The 16,255-nt window shown below is 38.8% G+C and overlaps 1 protein-coding gene across 40 annotated transcripts in view; it reads left to right on the forward strand.

Moving 5' to 3' along the window:
• SETD5 (SET domain containing 5) overlaps window positions 1-16,255 on the forward strand; it is an 80,173-nt gene that overhangs the window by 40,950 nt on the left and 22,968 nt on the right. For 15 of the 40 annotated variants that reach the window (XM_057311905.1, XM_057311899.1, XM_057311900.1 and 12 more), the window contains 13 exons: window positions 46-254; window positions 593-651; window positions 1,170-1,348; window positions 2,289-2,327; window positions 5,546-5,788; window positions 6,372-6,520; window positions 6,889-7,006; window positions 7,761-7,870; window positions 8,791-9,040; window positions 9,353-9,436; window positions 10,382-10,639; window positions 11,288-11,608; window positions 12,023-12,265. In XM_057311905.1, coding sequence (XP_057167888.1) covers window positions 46-254; window positions 593-651; window positions 1,170-1,348; window positions 2,289-2,327; window positions 5,546-5,788; window positions 6,372-6,520; window positions 6,889-7,006; window positions 7,761-7,870; window positions 8,791-9,040; window positions 9,353-9,436; window positions 10,382-10,639; window positions 11,288-11,608; window positions 12,023-12,265 — 2,262 coding nt within the window. The other 25 variants (XM_048226737.2, XM_048226736.2, XM_048226744.2 and 22 more) reach the window with 7 other exon arrangements.

The following is a 16,255-nucleotide window of genomic DNA, read 5'->3' on the forward strand; positions in this document are numbered from 1 at the left end:
GGGCCAGTGTTTGGACACTGTTGATTTAAAAAATCTTATTTTCAGGATCATAATTACGGAGCCCCTCCTCCTCCGACACCTCCTGCTTCTCCCCCTGTCCAGACGATCATCCCTCGTTCTGACCTGAATGGCCTGCCGTCGCCCGTAGAGGAACGCTGTGGAGACAGCCCGAACTCTGAAGGAGAGACTGTTCCTACCTGGTGTCCTTGTGGTCTTTCTCAGGATGGCTTCCTTCTCAACTGTGACAAGTGCAGGTAAGATCATGCTCCATCTCAATTCAAGCCTGGGTTGCTGGGATTAGGGTTTCTTATCAGTAGGGAAAAGCTCAAAGTATTCTTTCTTGTGTTTGTTAATGTAGATGATTCCTTAGTGCTCCTTGGCTCGAATTCTCTGCACTAGGTGAGAATTGCTGACAACAAGGAATGAGAGATTGATGTTAAAGCTATTGAATTTGATATGAAATTTAATGTCCTGGAAACATTTGGTAGGTGGGAGGAAGGGGGTAGTATATGCAGGGACACTTCTCCCATGTGTGCGACGATGTGCTGCATGCTGTTGGAAGGACTACTTTAAGTTTATTTTCCCTCTTTAGGGGAATGAGCAGGGGGAAGGTTATTAGACTTCATCGGCGGAAGCAGGACAACATATCAGGTGAGCCAAAAATGGGTTGGGCCCATGTTTTGACAGATAAATATTTTGTGGTTTAAATAACCTCAAGAGCTCCTGTTAGTCCCCATGGTCCCTAGCTTTTCATGGAAAGAGAAAGCAGTTCTCTCACAACCACTGTGTAATTCTCTTGTTGTGAATTAATATCTCCAGAAACAACATTTTAGCCCCAGAGCAATCAAAATATTCCTTGTGAGCACACATACCAAATAAAACAGACCCTTTTTCTGTGTTAATACATTGAGGTGATGGAGCTTGGGGACTTAGTACAAGGGGGAAAATATATACGATGTAGAGCAGAATTCCTATGCTTGATGCCAGTGATACAGAAAGAACCTTGTTTTCATAAGAAAGGTGGGTATTTATGTTCTACATGACAGAGTTCATTGAAGTTATGACTTCCCGAATATGGAAAAGGAATAAAGATAAAGAAATAAGCTTCTTTTAATGCATTTTTGACGCTGTTTGCACAATGTGTGAACTATGAAATAACTTTTTTTCAGGTGGGGATAGCAGTGCAACAGAAAGCTGGGATGAGGAGCTTTCTCCTTCCACTGTGTTGTACACAGCAACACAGCACACACCTACAAGCATCACCTTAACTGTTAGAAGAACCAAACCCAAGAAGCGGAAGAAGAGTCCAGAAAAGGGTCGCGCAGCAGCAAAGACGAAGAAAATCAAGGTATGGAGGGTCAGAGTATCTTAAGTAGAACTATGTCTGAAATAGCCCAAATTTTGGACCAAGAACGCACCAAAATTCTTTTAAGAAGTTTGATCCAGATGTTTGAAGGGCCACTTTTGCTCTGCTTGCAAAAATCGGCTAATCTATGTTGTGAACATGTAGACCAACCTCTCTTCTGCCACTCCATAACATCACAACTGGCACAAAGTTTCTTCTACTCCAAACCCCATCCCAGGTATGAAATCCCAGCCCCACCTGGCCAAGCCCGTATGTGCTGCAGCCTCCAGTCTAGGCTTCCGCTATCCTTCATTATCTCCCCACCTCCTCAGTCCCAAGGCATAGTCTGAAATTCTTGTCCTGGTACATGCCCACCTCATGTCATTGGGTTGATTGTTTTCTCCTTGTTTCAAAAAAGTTAGGAAACATCTCTTGAATGATCTAGGCTTCCTCAGTGTTGTGGTCACTTTCCTGTAGTCTCAACTAAAAACTCTCCAGGAGAAACCTCTTCTGTTTTGTGTTCTTTCTTCCCCATCATGGCAACTTTGTTGTTCCTAGGTGACTTGTCCACCCCTTGTTTAGGGGATTGGTCTTTGTTTTCTTCTTAATTTCAAACCTGATAAATCTGCAACCTTACGAAATGTTTTTATTTACTTTTTCTTCTAGTGTCGGGGTGCATATAGGATTTAAGTGATGCATGCTCTTCCCTGTTAATTACCTAGATTCACCATGGAAAGTGTTAGAATTAGCCTCAGAGTTCACTGGCCTTGAGCTGCCCCTATTCTTGATAATAGTGTGGGGGATTCCATTGTATTTGTTACCTAGGGAAAAGGGGACAGACGAAAACACTAGTTCTTGCTTTAGTTTTAGTCTCAGATAGGTATAACTGTCATTCTTGGTACCAAGTTTTGTTTTGTTCTACTTGTTTTCCTCTTTGGGATAGGCATTTCGAGAGGGATCCCGGAAGTCCTTGCGGATGAAGGTAAGGGGTATTCTTCCCTGATGCTGTGTTTTACTTCACTGTGATCTTGCATTTTGGTCAGCTTCTTTCCTGACATTGATGGTCTGGGAATCTTGGACTCTGCTTTTTGTTAGTTTATAATTGTTGCCATTCAGTTTTCATAGAGCCTTTCTCAAAAGTAGGTTTTCTTGGCCATTTTCTGAAATATTTTCCCTTTCTGTAATCAGCCTTCATTTACTGGTTTTTCATTAGCTGCTTTTCTGGGGGGTGGGGTTAAGGGGGCTAGGTGACATTTACCAAACAAAATGGGGCTGATGTGTTCTGTCCTTGTAATTGGCCTCAACCTCAGGACTGAGGTTTTTCTAGTGATACAGGATCTCTTGTGCACCCACCCTAGCACCATGTGGGCTTTAGTCACCAGCTGGAAGGATAAATTTCATCAGTTAGGAAAGTAGTATTATGAATAGGAGTTACTCTTACTGGAATTACTTAGTTTTGAACTGTTTTTTTCCTGGCATATCTATTTGGTATAGAAAATTCAAATGATGCTAGTGTGTTTCTTTTCTTCAGTTATCAAATGAAAGAGCTTGTAAGGTGATACTGGATAGTGGTTGGAGAATTGAGAAATTACATGCAATGGTTTAAAATTTAAAGGACATTTAGGTACTGGGTGATAAAGAACAGTTTGCCCAAAGGAGATTTAATTATACTGTCTGGTATCTTTCTTTACTTATATATATGTAGGAGGATAGCATAGCTCCTAATTCATTACTTATGGCTTCTAAACATTTACTTAGAATTAAAATCTAATTTAATTCTTTAAGAATTCCTATCCTTAAATGTGTAAATGATAAAAAAAAAAAAAGCAAGATCTTTGCTGTTAACAGTTATATGGCATAAACATGAAAATCTTTTAGTAAAAAGCTTTATTAAGATTAATATACATGAGTATATATGGAACACCAATATAACTGATGTTAACAGAGATCATAGGTAACACTTGATCTAAAATTTGAAGGCCTCACCTAGCATATACTTGTAAATAGACTTGTACATATCTGCAAAAGCAATGGGAGAGGACTCAGCCCAAGAGCATCAGAGTCCTGGGATGTCTTAGAACACAACCTAATTGTTATTTTTTTGCTAGATCTGTCTCCTGTAAGAGGTTACATTTGCCTTAACTGCCCCCCTTTATTTTTGTCTCATTTGCTTAGAGGGGACCTTAAATAGACTTATAGGGCAGACATAGCCCTGATCCCAGCTGTTAATGCCCTTTTCTCTTTTATCAGCTAACTGTTGTAACTTGCCTCCAAATGTTCGAAACCTTTCGAAAGCTATTGACTGGCTGCCCCTGAAAACTGCTTATAAACCTCTCTACATGTAAATATTGCTTGCATTTTCAAGGTGTTGACAGTCCCACAGGCGTCTTAAAATTTACATAATAAAAAAATACCAGTCGGTTTATTTTGATTCTCTTATCAGAATTCTAAGTTGGGTTACAAATTTGTGCTCAGAATTAATTATTAGTAAGAGTACCACCAAAGACGTGGTTGAGAGCCAAAACAGTGGGAAGTATTTATCATTTAGATTTCTAATCCCAAACTCAAAAGCTTGCCTGCTGGAGACTGTTCTTAACCACTAAGTGCCAGTAACACATACACCCAGGTGTGGTAATCAGAAATGACTTCAGATATTACCAAATGTCTCCTGGGGACAAAAATCACCTCTGCTTGAGAACCATGCTCTAAACGCACTGAGTTAGGGTCTCAAGTACCCAGAAGAATGGGATAGCAGTGTAGTCAGAGTTGTATTCGTGAACAACAGTTAGTAATGTGACAGTGGCTTCCGGTATACATTAAGTGTAGTAAGTCATTGGTTTAGTGATCACTACTGAATGCTTAAACCTGGGAATACTGTTTGGGCACCCCTAATCCCCAGTCTGGTAAGCACCCTTACATCTCAGGTTTTGAACTTCTCTTTTGCTTAGCTGCTCCTAATACCTCAAGCAGGTGATACTGTGTTCTCAGTGTGTTGGCCTCAGATGTTTCTTAGATCCCTTTGTTTATTGTTCATTCTTTTGGACTCCGGTGAGAAGGGTAGAAAACAAAGGCATTAATTTTTTCCTTTCATTTCCCTGTTCCTTGGGGAAAGGGTGGTAGACAGCAGTCAATCACAAACAGTGACACAAAAGTGAAAGAAAGCAGTTGTTAAAATAAACATAAGTGTTTCTGTGTCATTCATGGAAAGTATATTTAATTTTCTTATGCCTGTATTTGCAATTTGAGTATGGACATGGATTTGCAAGTATTTTTTGTGCTATGGTATCTTTTCCTTCTAGTCATCACTGGTATGACATCATCACTATTGGTGTTGGTTTTGTTTTCTGATGACACTTTAAGTCTTTAACACCATGGAGGAGAACACATGTCAGACTTAAACTGTGTCTCTATATCTCAAACATAAAAACTGTCTGTTTAGGATAATGTTGTTGAAATACCATAATCTTTTCTCAGTATTGTCACCATAGAGGGCAGTGGTTTTCCTAGAGAAGTATAGCAAAGTACCTCCCAGCATTTTCTGCACTCCATCTATGTACTCCTCTGCCCCACCTCACCTCTTCAGAGTGTAGCTGTTTAAACTGTCAGAGTGCTAGAAAGATACACTCCACAATGATGACTTTGTCCCTGGGAAACGAGATTACGGGTTATTTATTTGGGTCACATGTATTTTTAGAATGAACATGTATTAATTGTATAATGAAAATAATAAGTCACAAAAATTCTGGAGAGTAGTGAAATATCAGTTTAGACTGGTACACTAACACAGATACTCAGTAAGTATTAAAATTTAAACTGTAATCTTTTACATTATCTCTCATTTGTTTTTATCAAGATTTTCTTATGAACTTATGTCATTCTTCTGATAAGAACAAAATCTATTTCTGTGATTTAAAAATGGTTGTAAAATCACAGTGATGGGATGGGACTATGATCCAGATTAATTTATCACTTTATTAATGAGGAAACTAAGCTTGTCTCTCTAAGAAGTTGTTCGTGGCCTCACATCTCCTTGGTAATAAAACCATGATTAGAAGCCAGATCCCCTGACTCCGAGGCCATTACTCTTTTATGCCACACCAACTGCCAAGTGAAAATAAATATTCTCTGGAAATTCAGCCTGTTTTCCCCCCATTTTTATGCATGGATTCTCCTAACCTACCTGACCTTTGTTCTCTACAGAATTCTCCTTCTGAAGCACAGAATTTAGATGAGAATACAACTGAGGGATGGGAAAATCGGATAAGACTATGGACTGATCAGTATGAAGAAGCTTTCACTAATCAGTACAGTGCAGATGTACAGAACGCCCTTGAACAACATCTACATTCTAGCAAGGAATTTGTGGGCAAACCTGCTATTTTAGACACTATTAATAAGACTGAATTGGCCTGTAATAATACAGTTATTGGTTCCCAAATGCAGGTAAGGATCAAAGGGTAAAAAACTCCGTGTAAGTAGTTGAGACTTTTCTAAACCCAGGAAGAGGGCATATAATGGGATTATCATTTCTTTCAAATGTATGACCCCTTGAGAAGAACAAATAGGCCAGCTGTTGAGCATTTTTAACCAAAAGCAAGTTGTAGTGACCAGAAACTGTCTAGATACATATTTTTAAAGTATTAATTAAAAATAGATAAATTAGGATAGGAAATCTTATACAGCCTGAGTAGGAATTTTCAAGATTAATAGAAAGCTAAGCTTGTTCTTTATCATTCTTGCATTAGATGTAGAGCCACTAAAATCTTAATCATATCTTTTTCAATGATCTTTTCTTGTCTTTTGTGAGGGACCAGGTGACCAGTTCATTAGGTGGAGCCTGTCTTCTAGAAGCTTTGGTCATTCAAAAATTTCTGATTATTGGGGGAAAAAATTCTGATTTTTGAGCTAAATAACATACAAATAAAGCCTAAAAATATCGGTGCCTTTTCCTCAATTAGGAAATACTTCAAGTGCCTGCTGTGCTTCTGTAGCTGTTATCTAATGTTAATCTTCTGGTTTTATGCAGCTACAGTTGGGAAGAGTCACTCGTGTTCAGAAGCACCGGAAGATCCTGAGGGCTGCAAGAGACTTGGCTCTGGACACTCTTATAATAGAGTATCGAGGGAAAGTCATGTTACGACAACAATTTGAGGTCAATGGGCATTTCTTCAAAAAGTAAGAACATCATTCACTGTGCAATGAGGGCTAAAGTGGGCCTGGCAAAGTGGTATGGCTGTGCAAAAAACATCCTGGTTGAAGGATGCTCAGATAAGCTCACACCTGTCTGCTATTTGTAGAAAAGTGCAAACAAATCTGCAAATTGTTTAATGTATAAAGTGGTAATGATTCCTTTCCAAGCCAAGCATTCCTTGCTTTGTGCTTGTTCTTTAATCAAAAGCAGACAAGCATGTGATGTTTTTCAAATTTAGGCATTGCAAAGGACTGCTGCTTCTGTCAGCATATGCTTCATATTTGAGGTGAAGTCATGGGGTGGCTCTTTTATTTGTGTTGAGAATTACAGGAATTTCAATTATATCCCTTAGACCATACCCCTTTGTGCTCTTCTACTCAAAATTCAATGGTGTAGAGATGTGTGTGGATGCACGTACTTTCGGTAATGATGCTCGGTTCATCAGAAGATCATGTACACCAAATGCAGAGGTAAGATTTCTGTAGCAACTTCTCTTTGAATGGAACCACCAAAGGACAAGTCTACTGAAGAGGCAGTCTGAAAACTTCACTCAGATTAATTTAAGGTCTGTAGATAATAATTACGATCTTTTATCATAAGAGATCCCAAAAAAAGTAATGATGCTTTTATTCTGACTGGATGGGGGCAGGGAATGGGTTTCCTTAGAGAAAGAAGAAATGGGAAAAAGCAAATTTATCATTTGCTAAAGAGAAAGAGCTAGACTGGATATGACATCATTGAGGTCATATTAAAGACATTACCATGTGATAGAAGATGTCATTAGGCCCAGCCTAAGCTGTGTGGTTGCACTTTTTTAGATTTTTAGGTAATAGTGTTGTGAGAGAGATTCTAGACATTTCTAGAGTTCATTACTCAGTGCATAATCAGTGTAGCTACATCAAATGCAGCAAGAAGATCCACAGAGCTTCTCTGACAGGCTAAGGAATTTTAATTCTCTGAAGCAACCAAAAACAGCTTTAAGATGTAGAGCAGAGATCTTACCCCAATTTCTAACATTTCAGGGTTTCTCCATTTATTTCAAGAAGTATCATAAATTTTCAAACAGTTACTATGTAATAGTTTCATGTGAAATGATGGAGTTACATAACAGACTGCCATAACTCTTAAGTAGAGAGAAATTATTTTGGCAAAAGGTTTTTTCTGTCTTATGGAGAGTTCCTGGTCTTTATAGTAAATCATCAACCGTAAGCCATATTCACACAGGTGCGACACATGATTGCAGATGGGATGATTCACCTGTGTATCTATGCTGTATCTGCCATCACCAAAGATGCTGAGGTCACCATAGCATTTGACTATGAGTACAGTAACTGGTAAGACCTACAAAACCTTTCCTATATGAATGGCCTTGTCTTACATATTAAGCTCTTCTATCAGTTTGCTTTTATTCCTTGTCATTTCCTTTTTTTTTTTTTAACCTTATCTTTTCTTAAGTAATGCATTTTTGTCTAGAAATTGTGTAGGGAAAGACAGACTTGAGCAGTTTTTTTCTAGAAATACAGATACGTACTGTGTCACTGCTCACCAGTCTCCTAACCGAAGGTGTTTTGTCTTTATGTCTCTATAGCAAGAACAGTAAAAAGGGTAGATACGAAACTCCTAGAAATTGCAGTAGCATCTGTTGTTATGCACACAGCACTTGTTTCAGGGACCATTCAGTATGAAAATTTATAAAATTCATCCCAGCCATTCAAACCATGTAATCTGTCTGACTGTGACAAGGCAGAAAAACAGAAATGGCAAGTCATGGGTAAATATGTGATGGATTTTGTAAAATGGATGCCTTTTCTTCCTTGGTCCTTTTAGGCCAAAAAGGTTGTATGGTAAATTGATGTTCTGCACAGGTAGGAAAAGAAAAGGTATTAGGAATAAGTAGGGAATCTTTAGTTCAAAAGGGAGGACGTGGTGAAGGTAGACGCAAGGGAAGTATCGCCTTTTCAGCCCCTATTATTGATTCACTGTCCACTAAATAACATAAAGACATTAGGGAGAACTGAACTTAGTGAGGGTTTCTTTCTTTTCCACTGACCATATGTAGGGGAGGAGTAAGGGTTATACAGGAAAACAATGAGTATTGAAAAGTATTCACAGGACTCTAATATGTCTGTTGAACTTATTCAAAGATAATACTAGAGGAAATTACTGTACTGTTACTCCCAGAGAATGAATGGACCGTATGACTGATTTTGCAAGGCTACTGAGACAGGCATTTTCGGTTGTTTCTTTGGAGCAGTAATTATAAAGTGGACTGTGCGTGTCACAAGGGGAACCGGAATTGCCCTATACAGAAAAGGAATCCCAATGCTGCAGAACCACCACTCCCACCTCCTCCAAGCTTACCCACCATCGGAGCAGAGACAAGACGTAGAAAAGCACGACGGAAAGAGCTAGAGATGGAGCAGCAGAATGAGGCTCCAGAAGAGGATAACAGTCAGCAACCAGAACAAGTTCCTGAGAAAGCAACTGTGTCCAGTGACCATGAGGTAATCTTTCCCTGGTTGCCACATGTTGTTGTGTGTAGGGAATTTATAATAACATTTAATGCCCTTCATGTCAAGGTGGGTGTGACATTAGTCATTGTCTTTCTCTTTTTTTTTTTTTTTTTTAATGTCAAGAACATCCTTCTAGCTGCTTTCCACATTTCACTTCAGAGAATGGTGCTTATATGCATTTACTCACATGAGTAACACTATAAAGCATTAAAAGTTGTTTCTAGAGTTCTAGCTACCAGAAAAAAACAGACAGCTTTTTCTTAGAGCTAAAGAGTACAGCTGAATATTGCCTCTGTTTTAAAGGAAATAGACAATCCAGAAGAAAAAGCAGAAGAAGAGAAAGAAGAGGTTACCGATGACCAGGAGAACCCAGCTCATAGCAGAAGGGTGGGTACCTTCTAACATCCTTTGGTTCCTGCTACCTATGGCTTGTGAACCCCTTCTCTTCTGAGTTTGTATCATCTCATTCTTTAACAAGATACTGTACCATCAACTGCTTATGACAATTGGGCCTTTTTTTTTTATAAAGGAGTTTTCATTATGTATCGTATGTATTTTTATCACACACACACACACACACAGAGTAGTTATCTAGTGACTGTTATCTAATAATGGTCTTAAGAGGTTTCTTACTAACAATCTAGTTTCCAAAGAACTGCCTGGTTGGAACAAAACACATGTGTTTGGGCTCCTTTTTCTGGAATTGTGTAAGTTTTGATGTAAAAATAAAACTTTTGGTCACATGAATTCAGAAATTCTCTTTTTTGCTGAAGCCAGCCATCTTTAGTTCTGGTCCTGAGAAGTGAAAGATCTACTTCGTTACTTTTGAATTCTGAAAATCAAGAGAAAAATTAATTTTGATGGCTGTTTTTCTTTTATTAAAGTTTCAAAGTAATTTACCATTTTGAAAAGTTTAGATTTGACCTTGCCTTTTTCTACAACTGTTTCCAACATTTAAAAAGAAATGTTTTGGGGGTGCCTGGGTGGCTCAGTCAGTTAAGCTTCTTCTCCTTAGGTCATGGCTTCACGGTCAAGAGATTGAGCCCGTCATTGGGCTCTCCACTCAGTGGGGAATCTGCTTGGGATTTTCTCTCTCTCTTTCTGGCCCTCCCCCACTTGAGCACATGTGCTCTCGCTCTCTCTCTCTCTAAAATAAATCTTTTTTTTTTAAATGTTTTATTTTTAGTGTTTACTTCTGTTCACTAAGATATATGTGTCGTTGTATTGGCAAATGTCTTTAAATGTCTATGAATTTCCATTAATAACGTTTCTGAAAAAATATCCCCATCTCCTATTGAGGCTTCCTTCTGTGCTAATGCTATTTCTTTCTAGACCCGGGAAGATAGGAAGGTCGAAGCCATCATGCATGCTTTTGAAAACTTAGAGAAAAGAAAGAAGCGGCGGGATCAGCCCTTGGAACAAAGCAGCTCTGACATAGAGATTACTACCACCACTTCAGAGGTCCCTGTGGGAGAAGAGGCAAAAACTGAAGCCCCTGAACCTGAAGTTAGCAACCCTGCTTCAAACATGGCCATCCCAAGCACCCCACAGAGTGTTGGAGTGAACACCCGGAGGTCTTCCCAAGCAGGGGTAAGAGATGGGAAGACTCCAGGCCTTAGACATCCTTGCTTTTGCTAATGTCAGTTATCTGTCTTTTGGAATAGTTAAAATCAGCATTTTCAGCTTCACCTCATATTGCAGACTTTTCGTAGCTGATTTGTGGTATTCAGGGAGACAGAATTTGAATGATGAAACATTTTTAGACTAGAATGTAACATACTGTTTCTGCCAGATAAAACTGTTTGTGGTGAGTTCATAAAAATCATTTCACATCTCTTTTGCCACTTCTGTATAGCACAATTAGGCACCTGACCTTTCATAGGATTCTCAGGTTAAACTCATCTTTTCTTTTCCTTCCCTGACCATGAATTCTAAGCCTTAAGCAAGACCTCAGTACCTGAGAAAGAAACAAAGGAAAGAATTACCTTCCCTGCTAAGAACCCTAAAATTAGATAGCTACTTTCAGTGGACTTTGACCTACTTTGTAAATACTTACTAGTAAAGAAATAGACATCTACCTACAGGCTCTTTGGCTGATTGTGTAAGTTTTTTAAGGATTACATTTGAGATTAGTGTTTCTAAATACTAAATATTCAGAATGCTTAAAGTGAATAAGAGACTGGATAGAATGTTCGCTGATAAGAAATTTCTGGTAAGCGTTTCACTCTGCTATTATAGGATGTTGCTGCAGAGAAACCAGTCCCCAAGCCACCTCCAGCAAAGCCTTCTAGGCCCCGACCGAAGAGTCGAATTTCTCGGTACCGGGCCAGTTCAGCCCAAAGACTAAAGCGTCAGAAGCAGGCCATTGCACAACAGGCAGAGTTGTCACAAGCTGCTTTGGAAGATGGAGGAAATAACAGCTCTGTAACTCCTACTGAAGCTGGAAATATAGACAGTTCAGGAGAAAACAGGCAATTAATGGGGTCTGACCCAACTGTGGTATCATTTACTGGATCCCATGTCAACCGTGCTGCACCTAAATACCCCAAAACCAAAAAGGTAAGTCACAAATACATCTTCATAAGTCCAGTCTGGCAGGGGCTGTGTCTTAGTACTTTGAGAGGACCTGTAATCTCCAGAAAAAAACAAATCACCTAAGTATTATTAGATTGAAAAGCTGTAGATAAAAAAGCTTTGAGGCAGCAAGCTGAAACCATCCTACTACCTTTCTTTTGTTCCCTTAACTTTTAGGCAGAGCTTAAATTGCTGATAACTGGAATTATTGCTCCCTTAATGATCATGGAGAGGGTGAAGGAAGATATCCTTGCATTCTGAATGCCCAGTTCCTACTCTCTGCAGCTGCTATATCTACCTCTGTCCTAGTTTCTAGCTGAGGTTTGTCTTTGTAAGCTACACTGCTGCCTCTGGCTTTTACATCTGCAGCACCAACTAATGATCTCTTTTCTACCTTAGTATCTAGTTACAGAATGGTTGAATGACAAAGCAGAGAAGCAAGAATGCCCTGTTGAGTGCCCTTTACGTATCACCACGGACCCAACTGTACTGGCAACAACCCTGAACATGTTACCCGGTCTTATCCATTCCCCATTAATTTGCACCACCCCCAAACACTACATTCGCTTTGGCTCACCCTTTATCCCTGAGAGACGTCGAAGACCCCTTCTGCCTGATGGCACCTTCAGCTCCTGTAAAAAGGTATGTCTGTGTTTATGTGGGTTTTTTTTTAACCTAGGATGCCTGTAATTATGACATATCTAACTTATTTTCTAGACAGCCATTCTCTTCCCATGTGAGTTTATAATGAGTTAGTTCTTCAGCCATGAATAGTGATGCATCTAGAGTCAGTAGGACTAAAGTGGGATGCATATTGCATTTTTGGTGCTCAATCTGTGAGGATTCACTGTTGTCTTTTCCGAGAGCCCATGAAGTACGGAGTTGAGAGCACACAGCAGTTGATGACTGGGTAGGGAGGGATGTTTTGCGTGTGCTCTTGTGGTATTGGTTAATATGTCCATTTGTGATTACTGTGTGAGATCGGGCCCCAGGTACTCTAGAGCAATATTACATAAGTAAAAATGATTGAATTGTGATTTGAATTAATTTAATTACATTATCATTTGAGTGAGAGTAGAGGAAAGGTCCTGTTATAATTGGCATATTTTCTGTTCCTTGATCAAATAACAAGTTGGACTGTTTATTCCCTAGTAAATACGGAACCTACTATAAATTTTCTCCCTCTCTCTCTCGTTCTTTCTCTATCCCCCTCTCCCCACTGTCTGTCTAGTTACATATTGTTTTTGGATCTAGTGGCAGTAGTGTTTGATGGTTGTTTTTGGAATGCTCTTTCTGAATTCCCAGAAACCCTGCATATTTTTCAAAGGTGTCTCTTGGGAATAGATCACTTCCCTCAGACCTATAATGTCATTTTTGTGTTTCTAGAAGTTTAGGACACCCTTTCATTTGGTCTTCCTTTGAGGTAGAGTCTGTTCCCTGGAACACCCTTTTCTCTTATCCTCAGATCTGGATTCAGGCTGCCTTCCTCAGTGTCTGCCATTGCCCTCCTCCACTGGCATCACGTACATGAGGATGCTGCATGTAGATTATTTGATGTGATGAAGTCTCCAACTCCAGGCAGGTCTTCCCTGACTCCTCCAAACTTAAAGCTTTTCTCTTTCCCCAAAGAGCAGAAAGTATTTCTTGGGGGTGGGGGGTATGAAAGATAAGATAAAGTGGTGTGGGATATGGAGGGGAGGAGGGCAACAGGGTTCTGTGCACAAAGGAAGGGCACTACCACTGAATGGGTAGCATACACTGAAGAAAGTCTTCCTAATTGCACATCTTACCTAAGTATTTGAGTCACTTAATGGTTTATTTGGGGGAAATTCCCAAGTAGAATAACCCCTAAGGAGAAATTTGACGATGATATCTTTGCCAAAAGAGAGGCTTTATAGATAACACAGTCACATGAATAACTTCCAGGTGTCAAGAATAAAAACAATGACATCTTTCTTAAGAAAAAAATAAGACTAGAAATTTGCCTAAGCGATAAAGGAGGGTTGGGTCTCTGGGGATAAATTTTTACACCAAGTCATTTACCTTGGATCTCAGAGATCACCTGAGAAGGGAAAAAAATTGTTTGCATTTGATGAGCATTATGATTAACCTTATTCTGTAATAATTGTAGAGTTGTGTTAACTCTGGTATGGCATGCCAAACTAATCTTCCTATTACATTTAGCTCATTCCCTCATGAAGATTAACAGCTCAAAATCTCAACTACATTTTTAGAGTGCTATTGAACACTTAGAGAAAGTGCAGATAATGGTCTTTAGTTTGGAGGAGCAAGTCAGGTGATGACTTAATTTTATTTTTATATATATATATATATATATATATATATATATATGAGAAGCTTTTTTCTTTTGTTCTGTCTTTGGTTGGGCATAATGCTAGACTTCTAAGGATGTTAACTATTGGAGCATCTTATCAAGCCAGACAGTAGGATCTCCTATTTTGGTCCTTTGAGAAGGGTAGATAGTTATTTAGTACAGATTAATAATGAAGTCTGAATTGTAGGCAGTATGGGCTAGCCTTTTGAAATGCCACCTTAATCATTCTGATGCTGGGTTATAATCTTTGTATTCCTGTCTTGATTTTCCAACTGGCAGAGTCCTGTAAAAACCAAAAACATGTAGGAATTTGATTTCAAATCTGATGACAGTCCATTTCTTAGAACTCTTTTTACCTCGTATGGTTTAGGATTTGTCTCTGTAGCTCATCTTAGTATCTCCACTGACAACAGATAAAAATCCCATTTAACTCATGTCCATGTTTTATTCTCCAAATGTGTCTGACCATCCTTGGTCTTGTTTTCTGCAGGCTCTGCTCAGGCACTTTAATCTCTATATGTCGTATTAGTCTTCAGGAAGAGTTCAGGATATGTATGCTGAGTTATCTAGCAGAATTATCTTACTTAAATTGGGTCTTTTAAAATTTTTTAAGTTTAGATTTGCATTAGGTTAAGTCACAGCTTTAATATTTGCTGTTAACTTCCAGATTATATTACAAAATTAAAATTTCACTTTTTATAGCACAAAATTAATGAAATTGGGTCTTTTATCTAGAAATTGAACTCTGCTTTAATCTAGGTAGGGATGGAAAAGAGTTATTTTTAGATTGGTTAGAAAGGACACTTAGGTCCTAATGTAGGACCTGAGAAGATCTGCATTATTCAACAAAATTGTAATAATTTTCTGAAATTTTCTCAGAGAAGAATATGTTAGATGAGAAAAAACACTCCATGGAATTAGTTAGAACAGTGTGTATTGCTGATAGGCATACTGTTTCTTATCTGATTAAAGGATGTAAAAGCCTCATCATTTAAAAACCATGTAAAGTGGCATGTTGTGTATTTGCATCCAGATTCTTAGAGTGTTTGACAGAACATTTTTGATGTCCCTGGAGTTTCTAAATTATATTGAATCATGGTTCTTAAAAAGCACATTATGGCATATCTTATATTGAGTCTTTACTTATTTTAAGAATGGAAACGTTGATTTTATGAGTGATCAGTAAGCCTTTCAGTAGTGTCCTTCCTTGTTCTCTCTAAATCTTCTCTAAACTTTTACTTTGTAGGTATAATACATGTGGGCTGGGGGGGTTTGGTCTCCCAGATTTCTTAGAAAACCATCCTGACTGAAAATAAAGCACTTCGCTTTGCATTGGTATTTTATTGTGTACGCGGGAGGGGGTTATATAATCCGTGTATCTCCATACTCAGTTGAACAGGTCCTCACTAAACATGTGCGCCTAGTGATAAGCTACAAGCTTTTTTCATGTGCATTCTCACTTAGCCTTCGTGACAACTCTGTGAAGTTGGGTTATTGGCCTTGATTTATAAATCCAGAAACTTTGGCTCAGATGGATTGCCCAGAGTTAGGCAGCTAGTGAGAGGCACAGCCAAGTTTCAGTCCAGATCTTTGGACTCCAAAACCCAAATTAACTTCCTTGCTCCTTCCCCCTAGTAATGAGACTCATCAAAACATTTCTCTCACCTCTCTCTGAGCTTCTAACTCTGTATAAGAGTTTTGGAGAAGGAGGAAGTATCCTTTTGACCTAATAACTGCAGCTAGAACTGAGGTGCTGAGGGTATCTAATTTGTTATTACGGAACTTGCTAGCTACAAACAAATGTTCCAGTTCTTTTTTTTTTTTTTTTTTTTTATCAGCTCTAAAATGTTATATAGACATACAGAAGGGCCAGGAGGAATGGGTTTGATCATATTTGCTGTGTTTGATCTTATAGCTAACCATAGCAGCATCTTACTCCTTAGAATGCCCCTGTCCTGGTTTTATTTTCCCTTTTTGTAGTCATCAGATCCAGAATGTAAATTCTTTTATGGGTGCGTCTACTTGACACTGGAAATTTAAGAAATCTTCTCTTGGAGGAAAGCACAGTGACCCCAAGTGAGTCCTGTCATCTGCTCTGAAAAGAAAAACTTGTATTAAAGGTATCTATAACCAAGGATTTTTCACTCATTTTGTCCTCCTGGGCCTAACTGTCCCCATCTATACATGAGTGCTTTGGACAAAGTGACCTCCATGGTCTCTCCTAAGTTGTAAGGTGCTGTGGTTCTGACAGTTCATCTTGACATCAGTATTCTGTGTATAAGCGAGTTCATTCTTGG

Source organism: Ursus arctos, unplaced genomic scaffold (genome assembly GCF_023065955.2).
Source record: "Ursus arctos isolate Adak ecotype North America unplaced genomic scaffold, UrsArc2.0 scaffold_14, whole genome shotgun sequence".
In the NCBI taxonomy this organism is placed as follows: domain Eukaryota; kingdom Metazoa; phylum Chordata; class Mammalia; order Carnivora; family Ursidae; genus Ursus; species Ursus arctos.